This window comes from Meleagris gallopavo, chromosome 22 (assembly GCF_905368555.1).
Source record: "Meleagris gallopavo chromosome 22, MGAL_WU_HG_1.1, whole genome shotgun sequence".
In the NCBI taxonomy this organism is placed as follows: Eukaryota; Metazoa; Chordata; class Aves; order Galliformes; family Phasianidae; genus Meleagris; species Meleagris gallopavo.
This window is the reverse complement of record NC_139425.1, coordinates 5,958,395-5,979,227: the sequence shown is the minus strand read 5'-3', so window position 1 is coordinate 5,979,227 and position 20,833 is coordinate 5,958,395. Positions and strand designations below refer to the sequence as shown.

Below are 20,833 nucleotides of genomic sequence, written 5' to 3'. Positions count from 1 at the left end.
GACAGGATTACCATAATGCTAGTTTAGATTGGCCCAACCTGTCACTGTGGCCAGAAGTCGTTGCTCTGTAGACAGAAGGACTCTTAAATATCAGTGAGATTGATCTGAAAGGCCTTTGTTGGTCAAACATCACCATAGGAAAGATAAAACCTGACAGAAGTTGAATTAATTGAATAATAGTAATGGTTGTGATATTTATTTGACTAGTCACTCCTTTCATTTAGTTGGTTTGTTAAATTTGGACTGTATGTTGGGCAAAAACCATGTCAACGCTATTTTAAGGGGAAAAATAGCCATTGCCCACCCTTTCAGCTGTTTTGTCAGTGAAGAAGTTGATGTGGGATGTAAAGAAATCTTAAGATTTGTCTGTAAGCCATCTTGCTTTATTGTATTTCCAACTTAATTTATGAATTCGTGGTAGAACTATATAATAGTTGAATTTGTAAGTTTGCATAGAAGATAAAAGGGAGTGGATCTTAAGTGTCATCTGCTTAGTGCAAGAGCTGGCTATGTTACAAGCCTGCTGAAGTGAATCTTTCTTGGCTTCTGTTGTACAGATTGAAACAAGGTCCTCGATCCTCTTAGTTTAGTGGAGCATTTCTGCAAAGGAAAAGTCAGAAAGCAGAATTTAAAAAACTACTTTTATATTCTATGTAAGGTAGATAAATTGCAGCAAGGTTTAATGGTGGTGTGATAGGGTGACTGTTTCTGTAATCTTGCTCAGAATTTTGCTTTGTGTGTTTTTGAGAGGATGTATATGAGGAAATTGATCTTGGATTGATAAGCCCTTAAGGGAAGCATGGAGCCCTGCTTTATTTATTTGTTATTATGCTCTGAGAAGCCGGAGTTGAATCCCAAGTGTTGTATAACTACACTGCTGTCTTGATCAGAACAAACATGTGTAAGACATCAGAGATCTGGAAATGGAAAATGATGGCTTCAAGAGAATAAAAGAATTCTTAAAAAACAAACGAGCAAACAAAAAAACCGGAACAAATGCAGAAGCAGATTGCTATTTAGCAAAGGAAAAAGGCCATGGAGTAGATTACTGTAATATTTTGTCCTCTGCATATCATACATGAACATTTCTGACAGAAACATCTTATTGTATTTCTGTTCCAGCCCTATGGACTACTTTTTAACTTTGTATATTAAATATTTCAAGATAGAGCTTTCAAGGCTTTCTGGAGGATTTCCTCAGTGTTTCCAGGTTGTGTTCCCAGAGCAGTGTAACCAGCTTAATTATTGTCTGATGCAGTTCTGTCTTTCCATGTACTTGTTCTATCTAGACAACAGTAGGCTCTTCATGGGCTTTTTTCTACTATTAACTTGAAGACTTTTCTTTTTAATTTCAGGCTGAGGTTATTTTTTTGCTTGTTTATTTGCTTACCTCCCAGTAGATGTTAGCTGTAGTGGCAGGTGGACTTCCATAAAGGTTTCATGTATTTCAGCTAGTGCTCTTGTTTGCTTCATAGTGACTAGTAAAAAGGAGCTCTTTAACTTCCTCCTTCCCATCATCAGTCATGTGTTCCTTACGTTTCCTTTGTGTCTGCGCTGGCACTTAGCCAGTTCGATTCTAAGTCCGTTAAGGATTTGGATGTGGAAGTAATTTTCTACCTGCTTATCTCCCTGAACCAGATTACTAGGGAGTTGAATAGATGTCATAGCTAGGATCAGATGTGCCTGTCAATGGCAGCTCATCATTAGATGGTCTTAGCTGTATAATAAAATCATATACTGAAACATTACTACACTTAATGGTAAGAATTCTTGGACAACTTTTGTAATGTGGCAGGTTTGTATTTAAGGCTTGTCTTTTAATGGTGTCTCACAGTGATAAAGATATTGTTCAGATATTTTAAGTAGAAATACAAAATGACTAGTAAAACCAAATTTCTAGAAAACTTCTATCTTTTGTAATATTTTTATAATAGTATAATTGTTTCAACTTTTGGTGCAGTGACACCGCATATGAAATCCTTGCCTCCATGTGAAATGTAATTTGAAACTTCTACAGTGAAAAGTAGTACAGCCTGAGGCTTTTTTCTCTAGTACTGAGGGTCTACAGGAGTGCCTTGAGGCAGCAAGTCCCCCTGCAGCCAGTCTGTAGCTCATAAGCTGCTTACCTCCCTTACACTGCCAGAGGTAGCCATGTATTTCTTGCTCTCTGTCTTCCAAAGCTCTAAATTGAAGAAACATGTAGCAGTCTCTTTTTGGACTTGCAATTGCAATGTAGGAGTTCATCTGGATTTACACAACCATGGCTAACCTCTGTTATTTATTACATTAAGCAACTGAATTGAGTTAATTGCACCAGTTGAAGTTCCTGGAATGTAAACAGGGCTTTAGTGGTTGATTGCAACTGCATCATATTTCAAAACCCTGGCATAAGATTAAAATGCCTCAGAGTTTGCATATAAGTCCGAAAAGAGTTATCCATCATTTTGTTAAGTGTTTTGTAGATAATTGAGCTTGATATAGGATAATAGTGGATTTGAACAATCATAAATCTGTTAGCAACTGTTCAGGATAATAAAAAATATGTATAAATGAAAGTCTTCATACTTGTGGAAACCATATAAAGCAGTAATTGAGCCTTCTACCAAATCAGACTGTAAGGATGATGACTTGGAGTGATGTTGCTCCTTTTTCTCTCAGAATACTTGATTGATTTACCTCAATACCATTTAGAATACATGGATTCAGAGCATTTGAAGAGGAGGAAGGAAGGGAGAAGTGATGGAGTAGTTAGAAGTCCAATCTTCTCCTGGCAGCAACAATTACTCATCCTGTAGTTGCATGATGGGCATAGTCAAACAATTATTTTTAAACCCTAGGTGAAGCTCAGGCTAGCTTGTTATTCCGTGATGGGTGTTTTGCAAGAACATTCATAATTACTTACATTAATACTGGTAACATAGAAAAATTAATAATAAATTAGTAATGAACAGAGAGCTTTTAATTAGAATTTAAAGGGCTATTTCAGGTATCCGTTTTCTCACTTGCACTAGCAGTGATATTGAAGTAATATTAAAGCAAAATTACATAATGAAAAATCAATAAGTAAGTGGGATAAGACTACTTGGCAAATTAATTCAATAGTACAATTAAATCTATCATAATTTTAATGAAATGTTAATTCATTATATTTCTGTAATGCCCTTCATTTAATATATGGAGCATTTTTTTCTGAGTGCTGTGCTACTGCCATCTGATCCTTGCCTTTTCAAGTAGAAAAGATGGGTGCACAATTGATGCTCGTTGATGAAAAGTTTGGTTTGAATTGATGTGCTCAATATGTGTCAGAAGTTTCCTGGAAGAAGCAAGGAGATGATAGAGATATGTACTGATTGTCAGTGAACTGGCATGGTGAGATGTACTCCAAAGTGAGAGCATTCTTTATAGTTTTCAGTTCTAGTTAAAGTAACTCCGTTTAAGTAGGTACTGACATTCCTATTTTATCTAAGCAGAATTAAAAACTGTTCATAGTATTAGTTCCCTTGCAGATTGGTAGATTTGCAACAGTGACAGTTAAAGGCCTTAGATTCTTCCACCAGCAAAACTAAACCTGAAAGAAAACACCTTTGCGTTGCTGTTTTCTTGTCTATTCCTTTTTTTTTTTTTTTTTTTTTTTTCCCCCCCTCAGTTATATTGCCTTCAGAAAATCTCTGGCCATTTCAATAACTTGTCAGTTGAAAACAGTCAAATATGTAATTCAGGTCAGTTTGTGATGCCTGAGTTCTCACTCACATATGTGCAAATCCCTGACATTCTCAGGCTTGAGCTGCAGGAGAAACTTACACTGGTTTAATGTAAGTAGTTTTCAAAATCAGTTAAGCAAACATATGTTTTTGTGGGGTCATGATTAGTTTGGTTTAATCATGTACATGTTCATGTATTGAACAGTACCTCTTTCCAGTTAAAGTGTGGTTTGGATTTATGACTGAAGTGCAGTTCAGCTCTCATTTAGTATACAGCAGTTTAACTCTTCCTGGCCTGAATGAGGCAGCTCATGATAAAACATCATTTAAAAGTAAGAAATCATCACTTGATGGAAGCAGACCAATAACGTAAACTTTACACTCAATTTTCCTTTTGCATTCCAGAGCTCATGTACCACATTCAGTGTCACTGGCATCTTCTTTGTAATCCTCACATAGGCCAAATTGCTAAAAGCAAACTGGTGTGCACCTCTGGTGGCAGTTTTGTGCCTGAAAGTAAGAAATAGAAGCCAAAGGGCAGAAAGCTGTAATCTTCTGCTACTCTCCTGGTTTCAGCTGTGCCTGTACACTGGAAATAAATGCTGAAGACTGTTCAGTGAGTTACGCTAAGGAAACTCAAGCTAATAGGTCCTTGCAAGTACTTTAAGGATGTTGCTTGAAGTAGGGAGAGAGAATTCTACAGATGTCTACATTGGAAAAACAAGGGTTAAGTTACAGTCAGCACTTCCAGTGAGATTATTTTAGTTATAACTTCTTTCAGGAATGCGTGAAAAGGCCGTGTTAAAAAATGGAGGTTATAGAAGAGAAACAAAGATGTTGTGCAAGCTGTCTGAGCTGCGTGGTGATAAAAGATGAGAAAAGAGATGGCACGATGCAGTTTTTGCTGCTCATTCTGAGTGCAAACAGGTCCTGTGCTAAGTAAGCTCTATTTCACGTAAATGAAAAGTTAGAATTCAGAACTTGTTTTTGTATTTGCTTTGATTGCTTTGTTTAAACTGTGGGATTTGGTTTAGCTGACACTGCTGCAGTTTTTCTTCCGTGATAGCTCTACTGGCTCAGCTCTCATGGGATAGATGAAGTGTATGCCAGCCAAAGGAATTCTTCTGCTACCTTCTGTGCATGATTAGCTAAAAAACTGAAAAAAAACTCCCACTAGTCTGTCAGCATAACTGTACCTGTATTATTATACCTGCAGTATTTAGAGAAATGTGCCTAGGTTGTTAACCTTATCTCTATTTGTGCAAATCATTATTGCAGACAGTTTTATTTCTCTTTATTGACTGTTTGACCTCTGCGTTTGCAGAAAATACAGAAATCATCTGGAAGTCTAATTCAGTTCTTCATTGTGTTATTGACCTTCTAAGACTTGTGCTATGTAACAAACTATATCACCTTTGAATGTGATTCAGCCTAACACCAATTACATGGGGCGTTATTTTGAGTAGAGTTTTAAACCAAACTTTGTTTTCTTGGCTTTCTTTTAAGAATGTCTAATGAGAAAGTGTCAGCATCCCATATTATCTGTGATACCTACAGCTTTGTTGCAGGAAGGAATTGCATTTGACAGTCGACTGTACACTCTCTTAAAAATCCTAAATATGTATTCAGTCCATATAACTTCAGTTTCCTGATTGAAGCACCTTGAGTCAGCAGCATGCATGACCTTACCTGCCTGTACTGTAGGAGGGAAGTCAACTATGTTGTCTTCTGGAGATTTGAATCAATCTCTGTATGCACTTTTCCTAATGTACAGACAGAGTAGCACGTGATCAAACTTGGGTACCTTTGTAAAGATGCCTGAATGCACTCAGGATTAGTACAGGCAATGGAAAGAAGATGTACTACCTGAGACAGGAAACTGGAAGGAGCTTGGACTCTTGACTAGCCTGTCATGCTAAGTGTGAGCCTTTACAGACATGTGGCAGTGGATTAAAATCAGATGCCTGTGATGTTACCTCGTCAAGCCATCTGCCAGCTCCTCTGGTGAGCACTGTTGCTTCTAGTAGAGACATGAGTCACTTCTGAATGAGCATCTGAAGTACCTGTTTTCAGCCCAATTAATATGATTGGCTGAAAATTGGAGCAGGTCCAGGACGTGTGCCACAGGCAGGGCAGATGACTGACAGTGATAACTGCCTGAAATAGAATGGCTAAGCTGACATAAGTGTTATCCAATCTTTAGTCTGTGAACACTTTTGTGCATCTCTCTCACACAAGAATAAGTGGATTTCTAAAGCTGATGAGGTTAATATCATCTTTTGTTTTGGGAAAGGAGATATGAAGTATTATGCATGTAAAGTATTATTTAAATATGTTAATTTTCATAGATGATTTCAGGTGAGGTCTTCCAGTGAGTTCTGGTGGCTTGGCAACCCAATACAACCCAGCCCATCACTCAGTGAGACCTGGAAGGAAAGATGACAGATACAGGAAGGAAGGGATTATTTCCCAGCAGTTAGATTTGACTTTCTGTCGGGAGCTGTGAAAAACACAAACACCTTTTAAGGTGGCATTAATGATAAAGCAGCATTACTTTTTTCCTTCCTTTGTTCCTGTCCAGTATAACTGCTTTGCTGAAAGTGAAGCACTTGTCTGGCTGTGCAGCAAGTGGGGCTACAGAAAGAAACTACTCAGCAAAAAGGGTTGTTTTTGACAGATTTTATTCCTCAACTGTTTTGTGTGTAGCTACAAAAAAAGTTTGTGCTAGCACAAGTGAGTAGGGAATTGACTGCATGGGAATGACTTTGTGGAGGTTTCAATTGTTTCTCTTCGACAGTGATGACTTCTGACCCCTAGGGTTGTGTCTGTCATTTTGTTTTGTTAAACGTGTTAAAAGCTTAAGAAAAAAAAAGAAAAACATGTTAAACAGAATCTATTGAATTTTCATTTGTATTTTGTCAGGGTTGTTTGCTGATCAGTGATTGTCTATTGCAGCTGATGGTACTTTTTGTTTTATATCAGTACTTTGTAATTGAGCTAAGCTTTCCATAGCTATTAGGAATGCTCTTTTTTTTTTTTTTAACCTGGGATATTTCTGATGAGCTTGTCAGTGCTTGTTGTTTTATTTTTATGAAGTGTTAACAAAATGTAGCACCACTGTGAGAGTGAAACAGACTTGAGTATCAACAGCAGATTGGTAAAACGGGCTCTCAGTTTCTTCTCTGTCTCTTTTTAAGAATGTTTGCAGCTCATAGCACTCACCAGGGCTGCTAAAGTTTGCTGCTGTGTTGGTTTAAGCTGCTTGATGAGTTTACACTAAGATACCAAATGATGATTTAAAGCAGTTGAGACATGGGCACGTTTCCTTCTGCCATCTTTCTTACCTGAAGTGATAACTTTGGGTCTAGAGGGATGCTGTAACTTAATAAACTGCTCTAGTCATTTGCTTGGTGAATGTTAGAGCTCTCTTTAAGAGGCATTGAAAAGTTATGTCACTTTCTCTTTTTATTCTATTTAGCTGTCAAATGTTAAGAAATGAGTCTTTTTTTTCTTTTTTTTTTTTTTTAATTTCAGTAGATACATTTAAATATGGGAAATAGGAAGAAAGTCTGACCTCATCTTTTGCCATGTTTATGCTTCTGTTGCTTATCTTACTAAATTACATCATTGAAATCATAATTGTTTTTCTTTTTGAAAGGAATTGAGAAAATAAGTATGAAATGAATTTCTGCTAAACTACAGAATGTAATTGTTATTACACTTTAAAAAAGAATAATATTTAGAATGAGATGAGTGACCAGAATTCCAAGGGGAAAAGAAACAGATGTTTAATGGAACTCAAAATAACATATATTGAAATTTCATTTGACAGTGGCATTGTTTGTGCTTCCAGTTTTGTATGTGATTGTATAATGGGTGATTGAGAAACTGTTCAGTGAGGAAGTGTGTATGATGAAGCACAATGCTGGTTGAACATTTTTCACTGATGTGTACTCTCTAACAGGTTTGTTTGTATCTGACGTAGATCCTGGCTCTGCTGAACGCACTGCACAAAAAAGGAAGTTTCCCAGCCCTCCACATTCCTCTAATGGCCACTCACCCCAAGATGCATCAACAAGTCCCATAAAAAAGAAAAAGAAACCTGGCCTATTGAACAGTAATAATAAAGAACAGGTAAGAGAAGTCCTGGTCTTGTTATGCTAGAATATGAACCAATGAAAGATGGATGTAGAGACAGCTGAACAGGAGCCCCCTATTCTTTAGGAAGCTTAGTTTTTGTACTAGAAAGTAGATATTCACTGAGGGTGCAGTGGGTGCAGGAGTTGGCATTTTAAGGTAGATTTGGGTGCTTGTAATTTTTTTTAAAGATTTTTATTTTTAGTATGAGAGAATGCTTTTTGTTGTTAAAACTATCAAGACAGTAAATAAAATTAAAAGGAAATGTAGAGGGATGTGATGTCATAGGTTAAGAAAGATACCATAATATCACTGGGAATCTGTCATCTGTTCCCAGTCCTCTTGCCAATTGCCAACAAAAGTCCTGCTGCTCCCATGGTACTTCACACATTCTCTCCCGTTCCTTTAAACTGATGAGCAGTAAATATTGCTACCAAAGTTGGTGAATCAAAGGATCATACTGGCAGTGTTTCTCAGTCTTCATGTTTGAAACGTCATTTTCATTGACTTCTGAATACTGAATTTACAGCATTTGTTGTAGCTCGTGAAAGAACTTGACTCCAAAAGACTGACAATTTCAGAGTCTTTGTATGATGCAAATGAAGGAATTGTATGAATTACATTGAATACCAAATGCTGTAAAGCAGCTCTATCATCCTGGAGGAGATTACATGAAAGCAATCTTTAGCTCCACTGAAATGATCTCTCATCTAGTTTGCAGAAGTGCCTATGTTCTGCTCAGAGTGCTTTTGTGTGATAATGTGTTTTACCACTATCATATAAACACAGGATTAAGTTGTGTGGATTTGAAGCTTTTTTCCCCTCATGTAATAGTATCTGCATTAAACATCATCTTGGTACACTTGTACTGGTTTAGAAAGAAAATGAAATTCCTAATCACTGCAGTTTATTCTGGAACAGAAACTTTGAATAAATGAGGCCAAAGAATGGTCTTTCGGTGCTAAATGTATTTTATTTAGGGTACTGGGGAGGTCTGGTAACATCATGTGTAGGCATTGCTGATGTAGTTTAATGTTGTCAGTTTGGCTTTTTCTGAGTTCACTGTGGACTCTTAGAATTCCTACACATCTCAGACATTTGCAAGGGAGATGATGTTGTGCTGCAGTTTGGGTTTCTAACTGTGCACTGTAGAGATAATGGTACAGACAGTGAGGCTGAATCTTAGAGGATTCCTTTCCACTGTTCATTCATGCATTTAAAAATACACTGTGAAAAAATAATTGTAGTTATTGAACTCAATACATCCATCCCCTTCAGTAAATATTTTTTGTTTTCCAGGTATTTCAAACCTGAAATACTGCAGCATAGAAAAGTTGTGTATCTAAAGAAGAAAAGCAAACTAGGCATATTGCTTAGCTGTACTTGTCATAAGTTAGCAAGGAAGTATCATTTGTTTTGTTGTTTTGTTTTGTTTTTTTGTTTGTTTTTTTTTTTTTGCTTTTGTAAGTTGCTTTTAATTTAATACTGTCCTTCTTGCCAAATTTGAAATGGACATACCTGAAGGTGATTGTTTCTATAAGGTGTATCAAACTGCTCTACATAGTTGCAGTTAATGTTGAAGATCCTTTAACTGCTGAAGAGATGTAAGCTTAGCACGCAGTTACTTGTTTTGCTCCTAGTTCAGGTTTCAAGTATAATGTAGCTGACAGCTGTGATTCTGCTTGGCTGATAAATCCATTTTGAGGTCTGACAACATCAGTGGAGCCTCCAGGTTAATATTCTTCACCATTGAGTGTTTGGTAGTGCTGGTGTGTATCAAGATACCATCACTAAAGCTATCATTGCACAGTGCTTTGTACTGAGATGCTATGGATGCTCAGAATGGTGCCAACGGGTATTTGAAGTACTGAAATACAAAAAATTATGGAGTTGCAGAGTATAGCTAAAAGAGGTTAAAAAAAAAAATCAGGAACATACAACACTTGGTCAGCTACAATATATTTGCTTGCTTATATAGCAGCTTTTTTCCTACTTAGCTTCAAAGTTAATTTAAGCTGGCTAGAAATAGTAATCTTTTTCTTGCATAAAAAGCACTACAGTACTCTTGTTTTTCCTTCAGTTTTATACATGTCTTACTAACATTACTGAAACTGTAAGAGCAAGCTGCCACTTGAGCTGAAACTGGCTTTTGAAACTGTTGGGAGAACAAAGCTTTTCTTTCATGACTGTTAACATTTAAATTCTTAAAACATGTTGCTCTGATTAGAACAAGTGAAAGGCTCCTTTGATGTCGCTCAGGGATTCATTTTCCGTCACTTAGTTCTGTTGTTTGGTCTTTTTTGAGTCTCATTCCTAACTTCTTTCTTTCCTGGCCCTCAGTCTTAGCTCAGACAAAACAAGGTGATATGTATCTGAAAGATAGGAACGTCCTCAGTCAGAGAATTAATTCCTTCCACGTTCTAACAAAAATGGACTATTTTGTTTAGATACAATAAGCTCATTTCTCTGTAATTGTTTACAGATTTTAAATTTCTTTTAAAACAGGAAGTCAGTGTGGATGCGCTGCCCATAGCTGCGTCTCCAACTACCAAGACTTCAGTTTCAGAATCTCTGAGTATTGAGATTTTGGTCTTAAGCTGTGGTGCATATAACCACAAACAAAACACACTTCTGCTGTCAATTGTAACTTTCTCTTTTTCGCTCTGGGTTTACACATGCACTTCTATCCTGATTTGAATGATTGGCATAGTAATACATTTGAAATGTAGGTAAAGCCTTTCCCTGCCCCTCTTATTCTCCAGAAGCACATAGAACCTTCCTTGTAGAGGTCTGGTTGTATTCTATGTTTAAATGTATACACGGAGAAAGTACTGAAAATGATATTTCCATATTAGTGGAAATAGTCCATTTCTGTGCTATCTTTTTAGTAGCTGCAATGTCTGTAGAATAGGAAATGAAAACTGCCAAAACAGACAGGAATTCAAATGAAACTTTAGGTAGCAGAATGCTTATGAAATTACAGTAAAATTGTATGGATAATATTCTTTCTTTGCATGAAATATTATACAGTAATTGATTATCAGAGGTAATATATCTTCCCGTGTATCTTTTGAGATATTATATCTCCAGCTGGATTGTCATAGAATACCTCTTCTGCATCACCTAACTTTGTCATTGAAGGCCTTCTATTCATGAGAATAATTAGACCTTGTCCTTTGTTACTTTATAAATCTAGAAGGATCACAGTCTGAGCTGATGGTGGTTTGTGGTTTATAATGTATGTCCTGTGTGACCAGTTTTGCACAGGGTGCTGCAGAGGTACCCAGCTTTTGCATATTGTTCCACTGCTTTAGCAATCAGGCAGGCATGTGGCAGCTCAAGGGCCTAAGAACTTGTGAAGCTCTGTATGATGTAGGAAGTGCACACAATTACCTGAGAACTAAAGTGGTTCTGCAAACTACAAGCAACTGGTTGGGTAGCCACAGATAAATAGCTTTATGTCACAAAAAAAGTCACAGCAAATAAACAGTGTAAAATTAGTGATTATTTGTCTGCGTCCCCTCCTCCTTTAATTAATACCAAGCAGAAAACTTAAATTCCCTTATCATTAATAAATATAACTCAGTTTTCCAATAATTATTTGCTTCTCTTCAAATCCAATCCAGGAAATATTTGGTATCTGTTGTCCAATTTTGGCTCTCCCAGGCTCTCTTGTTCCCATGTTTTGGTATCATCTGTGTCACCTTTAAGCAGTTTGAGGCACAAGTGAAAAAGCAGTCCATGCAGTTTATGAAGTTAACATTATTTTCTAGTGCAGACAAACTAGAGGAGATTGTGTCTTAAATTCTGATACGCATGTAAATGGTGGATTACATTTTTCCCCAGGTTCATGCTGCTAGGATCACCTTATTAAAGTCATGAATTTGCTTCTGTGCCATCCTACTTTGTTTTGCTTTATCAGTTAAAATCAGCATTGACTTGCTTGGTTCTGAAAAGTTGTGAGTTACTGTAATTTAGGACAGGTTTGTGTGGTGCTCAGCTACTTGTTTCAGGACTGATTAATTTCTTGGTTGTGCCAGTTTAGCCACCACTACATCCCCCAGTATGATGTAGCTCCCACAGCCCCAGAGGATTCTGAGTTTGAGGATGTTGGATTGCACGACTTGCACTTGATGTCCTCATTTGCCACAAAAATTTATTTTGAGGGCTGAGTATAATATGCATCATTTGGCATCTGAATATGAAATGAATCTCTTCATGAATGATTTTGTGCAATAAATAAGATATTGTGTTTACATAAACGTTAATCAAACTCTGTAGATTGCTGTTTGATTTATATATAATGATATTTATTGCTATGAATGTTATTTTTTATGAAATGCAAATTTGTTTTGAAACCAAACCTGTTTTTCTTGCCTACATTTCAGTCAGAACTAAGACATGGTCCGTTTTACTATATGAAGCAGCCACTCACCACAGACCCTGTTGATGTTGTACCACAGGATGGACGGAATGATTTCTATTGCTGGGTTTGTCATCGGGAAGGCCAAGTCCTCTGCTGTGAACTCTGCCCTCGGGTTTATCATGCTAAGTGTCTGAAACTGACAGCGGAACCAGAGGGGGATTGGTTTTGCCCAGAATGTGAGGTTAGTTTGATACAAGGAGTGGATTTCTTCCATATATGAGTGATACAAGCTGCTTTTTTTACATTCCAGGGTGTTTCTGTTCTATTCTTATATTGCCTCTTGTACTAGAAAAAGTTGTGTGAATAGGGAGCATCTCTTCCTGCTTCCTTGCTTTTTCTCTGTGTGTTCACCTGGACTCTGTTGGCCGTCTCACCATAAGTCGTCGTCGTCTTACCATCTCTAGGGAAGGCCAATCCATTTCAAAGAGTGATCCCTACATCTTACCTTTAACTCTGAAAACATTTCACAGTTTTGTCTTGTTTACTTCATGCTGCTGCTTGTGGGCTGATCAGTTCTGCAGAGTGCTCAGAACATGTGCACTGTAGGGTCTACATAACAAGAGGATATTATTAGTACTATATTTTTCTGCAGGTCTGAGGAAGAATTTGACTATTCCTCTCCAACAATTTCTGGAGAGAGAATAATTAGCATCATAGTATCTACAGTGAAAGTAAATTGGTTTATCAGATGGCTTTTTTTTTTTTTTGGCCATGTATTGCATTATATAGAGCCCAGATGACTTTTTTCCTCATTCGTGTTGCTGTGAGCTTGCACTGTATTGGGAATTGTATGTATTCCAACATTCTCGTATTTGGGTTATCTAAAAGATGAATGTAGTTTCTAGACTTTTCCCTTTTTATACATTCATTTACTTATTCAGGCTAACATATTCAGAATTTAATAAAACGAGTATCTGAAGTGTTTATGCTGCTTCATCAAAAATATTTTGTTTCTTAGGAAGTAGTTGTTATCTTCTGTTCAAATGCTGGGATTTTTTACTGGAGAAGAATTCACCTAGAAATGTTTGCTGACAATATTTTTTTCATCCTAATTTTTAGAAAATCACAGTTGCAGAATGCATAGAAACACAGAGTAAAGCTATGACAATGCTCACCACTGAACAACTATCATATTTGCTGAAGTTTGCACTACAGAAAATGAAACAGCCAGGGGTAAGGAAGACTTTTTTTTTTTTTTAATGCTTGTTTTGTATGTTTGTCATAATATTGGGTTTTGCTTCCTTTTGTTGAGCTGATTCTAGCTTATTTTATCAGATATTCTGCTGTTTACCACCCGTGTATTACAAACAGCTTAGTTCAGACCGTCTATGCTGTTTTGGAATGCGCACAAAACACAGTTCCTTGATGCAACTTCTGGAGATAGTTTCAGTAGATGCAGTGAAGATACAGCATAGCTTTCCAGTGGGAGTTTGTTTTCTCACTCATTGAAAGTGAACAATGCTGTGTCTTATCTGAGGTGCAAGGGAAATGACAAGGTGTGGTTTCTTACCAACCCAGGCATGTGGGCAAGGCTCTGGATACAGGTAATGTTAAGTAATTGATTATAACCCTTAAAACCTATCTTTTCCCTGTTAGTAGGAATTGTTCTCGCCACAGAAATTAGTTGTATCGTATACTTGTAAAACACTGAATTTTTTCTCAGTGTAGTGACAACCTGTGCCATCAACTTGCATACTGTAGGAATCTGCCATCCTATGAACTTTTATCATGGAGGGAAAATGTTGTTTCCTTTAACTTTTACCAATCTCCACATGTCTGTCTTAGATTTAACCCTCAAAATCATCATTGCCTCTTGGAAGTTTCGCACGTTCCAGTCCCTCATTCTTTCTTCTAAATTTCTAGTTGCTCTTTTTTCACTATGCAAGCTTTGACTAGTTTTCACATGTGGAAAGAGAAAAGTGTAGTAAGATGTTTTAATGGATTGCCATGGCTTACCTGAACTCCTGTTGCTATCTTGTCCCTGTAAATAAATTAGAGGAGTCTCTGTGCTTGCAAACATACAGTAAAATATACTGGAAAAACCAGATGTATGGAAGGAATCATGGGTTCTTTACAGCTCTGGTGTCTCCATGATAAATATTTTAGCAGAAAAATAGTGACAGTTTCTGGAAAGGTTACTCTTTAGTACTGATAAACTTCAGCTCTTGGAGTATTTTAACTCTGGAGTGGTAAATAGTCTCCTTTTAGAAGGAGTCATTAGAAGCTTTAAATACTGCTTCTCAGAAGTAAAGTGTCAGTGTTTGTTTATATTGAGTTGACAAAATGTTTTGAACATGCAGCTAGAAAGGCAATGTTTAATGAATGTTATGGGGATATTTTGCTCTTTAGACACCTAACTGCTGTTGTGTCTGATAGCTTTAAGAGAACTGCAGCCCTTCCACAACAGTAGATAAAGTGCAGAGTCCCACTGATGGAAGTTTGAATTTATCTGCAAGTCACCATTGTTCTGAAAGTTCTGAGACTGATAAGATTATTTCTAATTCTAGATAATGGGAGTATTTGTTCTCCTGAAAACTACTTGCTGAGCCTCAGCTTATACTCAAAAAAGAATTACTGTAAATAAGAACAGTCTATTTTACAAAACCCCAAAGGCTTGTAATTGTAATTCATCACTTCCAGCATATGAAAAATCAGTTATGTGAGGGCATTTATTTCCTCATTTTGCCAGTACTGCATTCCTTCACAAATTTTTGCTATTACCTTTAAATAATTTTCTCTGATACCACAGTTGAAAGTAGTATTAGAAAAAGAGTGACTATTGAGTCGTTGATGAACTGTTCGGTATTAAGAAGCTGTGTGATTTGTTTTCTCCTAACAGACAGAGCCATTTCAAAAGCCAGTTTCATTGGATCAACACCCAGATTATGCAGAATATATCTTTCATCCAATGGACCTTTGTACATTAGAGAAGGTTTGTATAAGGCAAAGGTCCTTTGAGTTTGATTGCTGTGGTTAAGCTTTCTGGGTTGTTTGATGGGAGAAAGAGAGATTGCTTGAAATTATTTAAGTGTTTTGATTACAGTTTTGTTATTATAAAAACAACTGAAAGTGCCACTGAATGTGTCTGTTATGTAGTCTGAGCTAATAGGAAATGCTCAGGAAAAGCAGTATAAAAAAGACAAGTTTACCCTGAGGAGTTCCTCCTGTGTAAATCTATATAATTCCAGGAATCATCCTGTGGGGAGACTTCATTAGTAAGATTTTACATTTGATCACTATGTTTGTTAGCTATTAATGGATTACTGGTACGTTGATTTCCCTTGGGACCATTTGAGTGTATGACCAGAGGTCATTTCAGGCTCATCTGCTGATCAAACATTAGAACATGCAGAAGTAGCAAATACGAGAACATCCACTGCACCTGAGATGTGGGAGAAGAAGAAAACAGTAAAGAAGTGGATTACAGGAGTTTGATTGTCAGTTCAGTAATAAGTTAAATGTTTCAAATTACAAAGTTCTTCATTCTCTGTTGCTTTAATAATAATGTAGCAATGCAGAGCTTTGCTGTGGTAGTGCGTGGTGAGGAGTCCTTATTCTCTGGGCTCTGGGAGCAGTGATCAATGTCTTTGTGGCATGAAAGTATAACAAATCCATGTCACTGACTTGGTCTAACTGAATTACTTCACCCAGGTGGTAGGCTGGAATATCAAAAATTGGCTTATGGGGTATAGTAAATAATTTTTTTCTGGGTCTTGTAAAAATTAAGAAATTAAAATGCTGTGGAGCGATAATATGCCAGTGGGCAAAATCAAGGACTCAGTTTTCTGCAGAGACCTCAAGTGGAATACTGCCTCAGGAAATTGACAGGTGGTTACTGGTGCTCCTCTGCAGCCCTTTGGAATTATTGAAGATGCTGATCTAAATGGTTCATTGTTGAGAATTGATTTAGACATTTCATAAATATTTAGGGCAATGAAAAAACACCTTGAACTTGGAAGGTACTGAAGTATTTAGAAGTAGTTGTAATATAAGGTTTTTTTGTGTGGGTGACAGGCAGCAGTGTTTAGGAAGATGTGAGTTTTTACTCATATCTGTTTTCTAATACATTTTTAAATGTTTCTTTCCAGAATGTTAAAAAGAAAATGTACGGTTGCACTGAAGCATTTTTGGCTGATGCCAAATGGATTTTGCACAACTGCATTATTTACAATGGGGGTAAGCACAGATCTATACTTCTTTGAATATGAAGCTTCAGATTAGATTAAGCAATGGAGAAATTCGCTGCTGCTTGACAAATGGTGAAAGTATCTTCCTGCTAAATGCTGTAGTTCTAAACATAATTAAAAAAAAAAAAAAAGACCTATATTTACACATAGGACCAAATACTGCCTGTGCTGCCTCTTGCTCAATAGGAGACCTGCCTGAGGAAACGTCCGTTACTGAATGGTGTATCAGTGGTGGGCAGGCTGCAACAGGCACAAAAAGGGAACACATGAAGATTTTTTACTGTGCTTTGTTTGCTGGGAAGAGCCTGCCTACTGCTTCTACAAGCATGTGTTTAATATATACCTACTTTGCATTGTCTTTTCAAATGTTCTATGTTGTCTTCAACATAAACTTTTTATAACTAAAACCTGTTGATTTTTATCATCATTTTATAGTAGCAGTTTTCTTGGTTATAGCATTTTTCTTATTTTCTTCTCAGGAAATCACAAATTGACACAAACAGCAAAAGTCATCATCAAAATCTGTGAGCATGAGGTATGTGTACCCCAGTTAATCTGATTGTTCTATCTGTATATTAGAAATATTCCATTGCTTATATTTTTGATTGAAATAATGTTTTCTAATGTGTGCATTACAAACTATAATTTGTGTAGGCTTTCTTATGTTTGGGGATGCACATCCATGGCTTATAGAAGGATTTTGACAAGGGCATTGCTAATAATATTTTCATTAGGATATTCACCGTATGTAATTTAGATTTCAGTGATGGGAGAGAAGATATATGGGATCTGCACAAGGACACCTGTCTTCTAAATGAATGCTTGGAGGTGGAAAAAGAAACAGATGTTCTGATCTGTAGACGTATTTGACGTGGTTCATTTGATGTCACAGCATAAAAGCCCCGTGAATAAATGCCTGCATTTTAGTTGATCTCTTGAACTGATTTTATTTCACTGAGAATTCATAATGCTAATATTACAAAAATTTATTCTAAATGCAGCATTTTTGAACAGTATTTCATTGATATAAATTATCTGATAATCTGACACTTTATATTTATGCAGAGTGCTTTTCCCACCCCTCTGCTGATGCAGCAATATCCACAGTTCTAGTAAGTTTTGAGGATGTATCAATTATTCAGAGAAAAAAAATCGGGTATGACCTGATTCTGACTTCCAAATTGGCTTTTATAATCTGAAAAAAAAAGAACAAAATATTTTCTTTTTTTTCTCCCTAAATTATTATAGAATTAAGTGTTGTTCAGCTGAGGTTATATTTTTGCTTCAGAAAGAAATGGTGGTCAATAATTCTTTATCACTGTAATAAATGCAACACTAAAGAGAGAATGTATTTTCATGACATGAGCAGCGTAAGATCTGAAGAGGGGCTTAAAAATGTGTCTTGTTTAACTAGAAGGCATGCTTCACAAGGGTAGGAAAATAGGGTTTTCTTTCAAAGCAGTGTTGAATTCATGGCAATTAAAGGTTGATTTATGACCACAGATTTGTGGGAAATATGATGTTATTAAATTATATTACAATATTTACTAATCACACCTTGAACTGTGATAAGTTATTGAATAACTGTTTTCCTTTTCTTTTCAGATGAATGAAATTGAAGTATGTCCGGAATGTTACTTAGCTGCTTGCCAAAAACGAGAGAATTGGTTTTGTGAGCCTTGTGTAAGTTAAGGATGATGGTAGTCTAGCAAGTGCATTAAAGTAAAGGCTCTCATTTGTCTCTTCTTATCCTCCCGTTGTTTTCAACCTGTGGTAGTTACTGAGAAGCTAGTGAATTAAGGAGAACTGCTGTAGTTTAACAGAGTGACTTGTAGCTATGTGTCATGCTCATCGTGCTCTTTGTGGAATCAGAAGACCATCTCAAGGTGTTAGCTGTCAGACTGCATGCTTTTGGTGAGAAGTGACTGTATATTGTGTCAGCAACCAGTTTGCAGTCTCTGCCCTCAAATAAAAGGTGCCCACTGATGGGTCGTTTGTGGTACTTGCACTAAGAGTAAAATTTCTGAAAGGTGAATGTTTGAAAACTTAGTTCTGAGAGTATTAAGACTTGGCTTTCCTTTATTGCATGTTAATAGGTTGTCTGACTTCTGCTTTTGTTTAATATTGCACCAAACCCTGAAAGACTTACTAAAGTTCTTAAGTAGAACTGTATAATCCCTCAAGTTCTCTCTTCAGCTCAAGTGAAAATTAGAGAATTTCAGAGGTCAACTGTAGTTTAGGATGTGCTGCATATTTGGAGAGAACAAGAAAAAATTAAAAAAAAAACATAGAAGTGCAATTAAGATTTGTTCAACTAGGATAATATTTTTGATTTTTTTATTTTATTTTTATTTTTATTTTTTACTTTTTTCCTCCCATGGTCTATTAGGTATCAAATACATAGTGAAATGGAATGCTGCATTTGTCCAGGATCTTGCATGGTACTTAATCTAAGAAATAAATATAATTCAAAAAATGTAATGCAGTACTACCTTCAAAATCAGATATATAGATTGTATTTTCTTACTGTATGTTCTACCATCTCTCTCTAGAGCAATCCTCACCCTTTGGTCTGGGCTAAACTCAAAGGCTTTCCGTTCTGGCCTGCTAAAGCACTGAGGGATAAAGATGGGCAAGTTGATGCCCGTTTCTTTGGCCAACATGACAGGTGGGAATTTAACCAAAGCTTATTTCTGGTTGTAGTTAAAATAGAAGCAATTTACTTATTTACCAAACCCTGAGCACTGAAATGATTTCAGGTTCATATATCTTTATTATGGAATAAAATCAGAGTTTGGGAAAAAAAAATTGTTTAAAATTTTACTGTGTCAATTAACAGTGTAAAATGTCATACCTCTGTCTTTCTGTTTGATTTCTAGGGCCTGGGTTCCAATAAATAATTGCTACCTCATGTCTAAAGAAATTCCTTTTTCTGTGAAAAAGACAAAAAGCATCTTCAATAGTGCAATGCAAGAAATGGAGGTTTATGTTGATAACATTCGTAGGAAGTTTGGAGTATTTAATTACGCACCTTTCCGGACACCGTATACTCCCAATAATCAATACCAAATGTTACTAGATCCTACAAACCCAACTGCCGGAACTGCCAAGACAGACAAGCAAGAGAAAATCAAACTGAACTTTGATATGACAGCATCACCGAAGATTCTCATGAGCAAGCCTATGCTGAGCAGTAGCACAGGTCGTAGGATTTCGCTGACAGACATGCCGCGGTCACCAATGAGCACAAACTCATCAGTCCACACCGGATCTGACGTTGAGCAGGATGCAGAGAAAAAGGCAACTTCCAGCCATTTTAGTGCAAGTGAAGAATCCATGGATTTTATTGAGAAAAATACAGGTAAAAAGGGGCTGTAAGACTACTTCTGCATATGGTTAATTCACTAGTTAGAATTGTTGTGATTAGGAGACATTTCATTTAAAATTGGATAGCTCTTCTTCAATGCTTCGCCTTTATTTATTTGCTTTTCATAAGACTTAAAATTTATTAGATATAAACTTTTGCCAGTCCTGCCTAGTTAGGTGGAGGTGGTGTCTTTTTCACCTTCTGTGGAACGGCACTGGTAATGCACACGTTTCTTAATCATGTGAATTAGTGGTGGGCACATTTGAAAGAGAGTCAGAAGCAGCAGAAGTGACTTTGAGATTTAGTTAAATTTTGTTTATCAGATCAGTTTTGCAGCTGGAGAAATCAGTGCTAAATAACCACCCTCCCCTCTGCCACCACATCTGTTTCAAGAAGCTTAATGTAAAAAACAAAACAAAAAAACAACCAACAAGAGTCGTATGTTACACTTATTCCTTTGTTCTGCAGTGTTTGTGCAGCCCAATAGTTTCCCCAGAACAAGGAGGCAGGCATGTATGCCAAGTGGTCAGTAGATGTGATGGCCATTTGGGAATCTTACTCCTCTTAAAAGCTGAGCTGTGAAACCACCTTTGGCTCCAAATTATCTCATGGCAGGATTCTACACATCTTGGGGAAATTGTGATAAAGTAGCTGTATCAGTTTTAAGTGCATGAGAACACAAGGGTATTTCAGTAGAGAATAACATGTCAGAAGGAATAATTCATTTTATACATCAATTATCAAGCGTGTGTATGTGTGCAGTTTTCCTGCACAAGGTGTAGCTTACAGGTACTGTTGTCTGTCTTAAAATATAGAGCTCTTATTATTTTATTATTTCTTTATAGTAGTAGAGATTGTTACCAAAATCATGTTAAAGCTGTACTGTTAGAGAAAGGTAATAGGTGATGACAAATATTATCCTATTATTTTGCATTCCTGACCATCATAGCAATTCTGGGGAATTTTCACTTTCTTCACACCTTGCTGATCCTGTCTTAGTGCATAGAAATGCTGG

At 36.6% G+C, this 20,833-nt stretch overlaps 1 protein-coding gene across 14 annotated transcripts in view; it reads left to right on the top strand.

Annotated features, from left to right (window-relative positions):
* The window catches only part of ZMYND8 (zinc finger MYND-type containing 8), a 65,066-nt gene that overhangs the window by 24,696 nt on the left and 19,537 nt on the right, over positions 1 to 20,833 (top strand). For 8 of the 14 annotated variants that reach the window (XR_014887811.1, XR_014887812.1, XM_085241981.1 and 5 more), the window contains 9 exons: positions 7,666 to 7,835; positions 12,227 to 12,445; positions 13,324 to 13,437; positions 15,104 to 15,196; positions 16,353 to 16,440; positions 16,931 to 16,986; positions 18,057 to 18,134; positions 19,004 to 19,119; positions 19,331 to 19,812. Coding sequence is in view for 12 of the 14 variants with exons in the window: in XM_085241981.1 (XP_085098107.1) it covers positions 7,666 to 7,835; positions 12,227 to 12,445; positions 13,324 to 13,437; positions 15,104 to 15,196; positions 16,353 to 16,440; positions 16,931 to 16,986; positions 18,057 to 18,134; positions 19,004 to 19,119; positions 19,331 to 19,812 (1,416 nt within the window). In the remaining 2 variants the exon portion in view is untranslated. The remainder of the gene's footprint in view (positions 1 to 7,665; positions 7,836 to 12,226; positions 12,446 to 13,323; positions 13,438 to 15,103; positions 15,197 to 16,352; positions 16,441 to 16,930; positions 16,987 to 18,056; positions 18,135 to 19,003; positions 19,120 to 19,330; positions 19,813 to 20,833) is intronic. The other 6 variants (XM_085241982.1, XM_085241985.1, XM_085241986.1 and 3 more) reach the window with 3 other exon arrangements.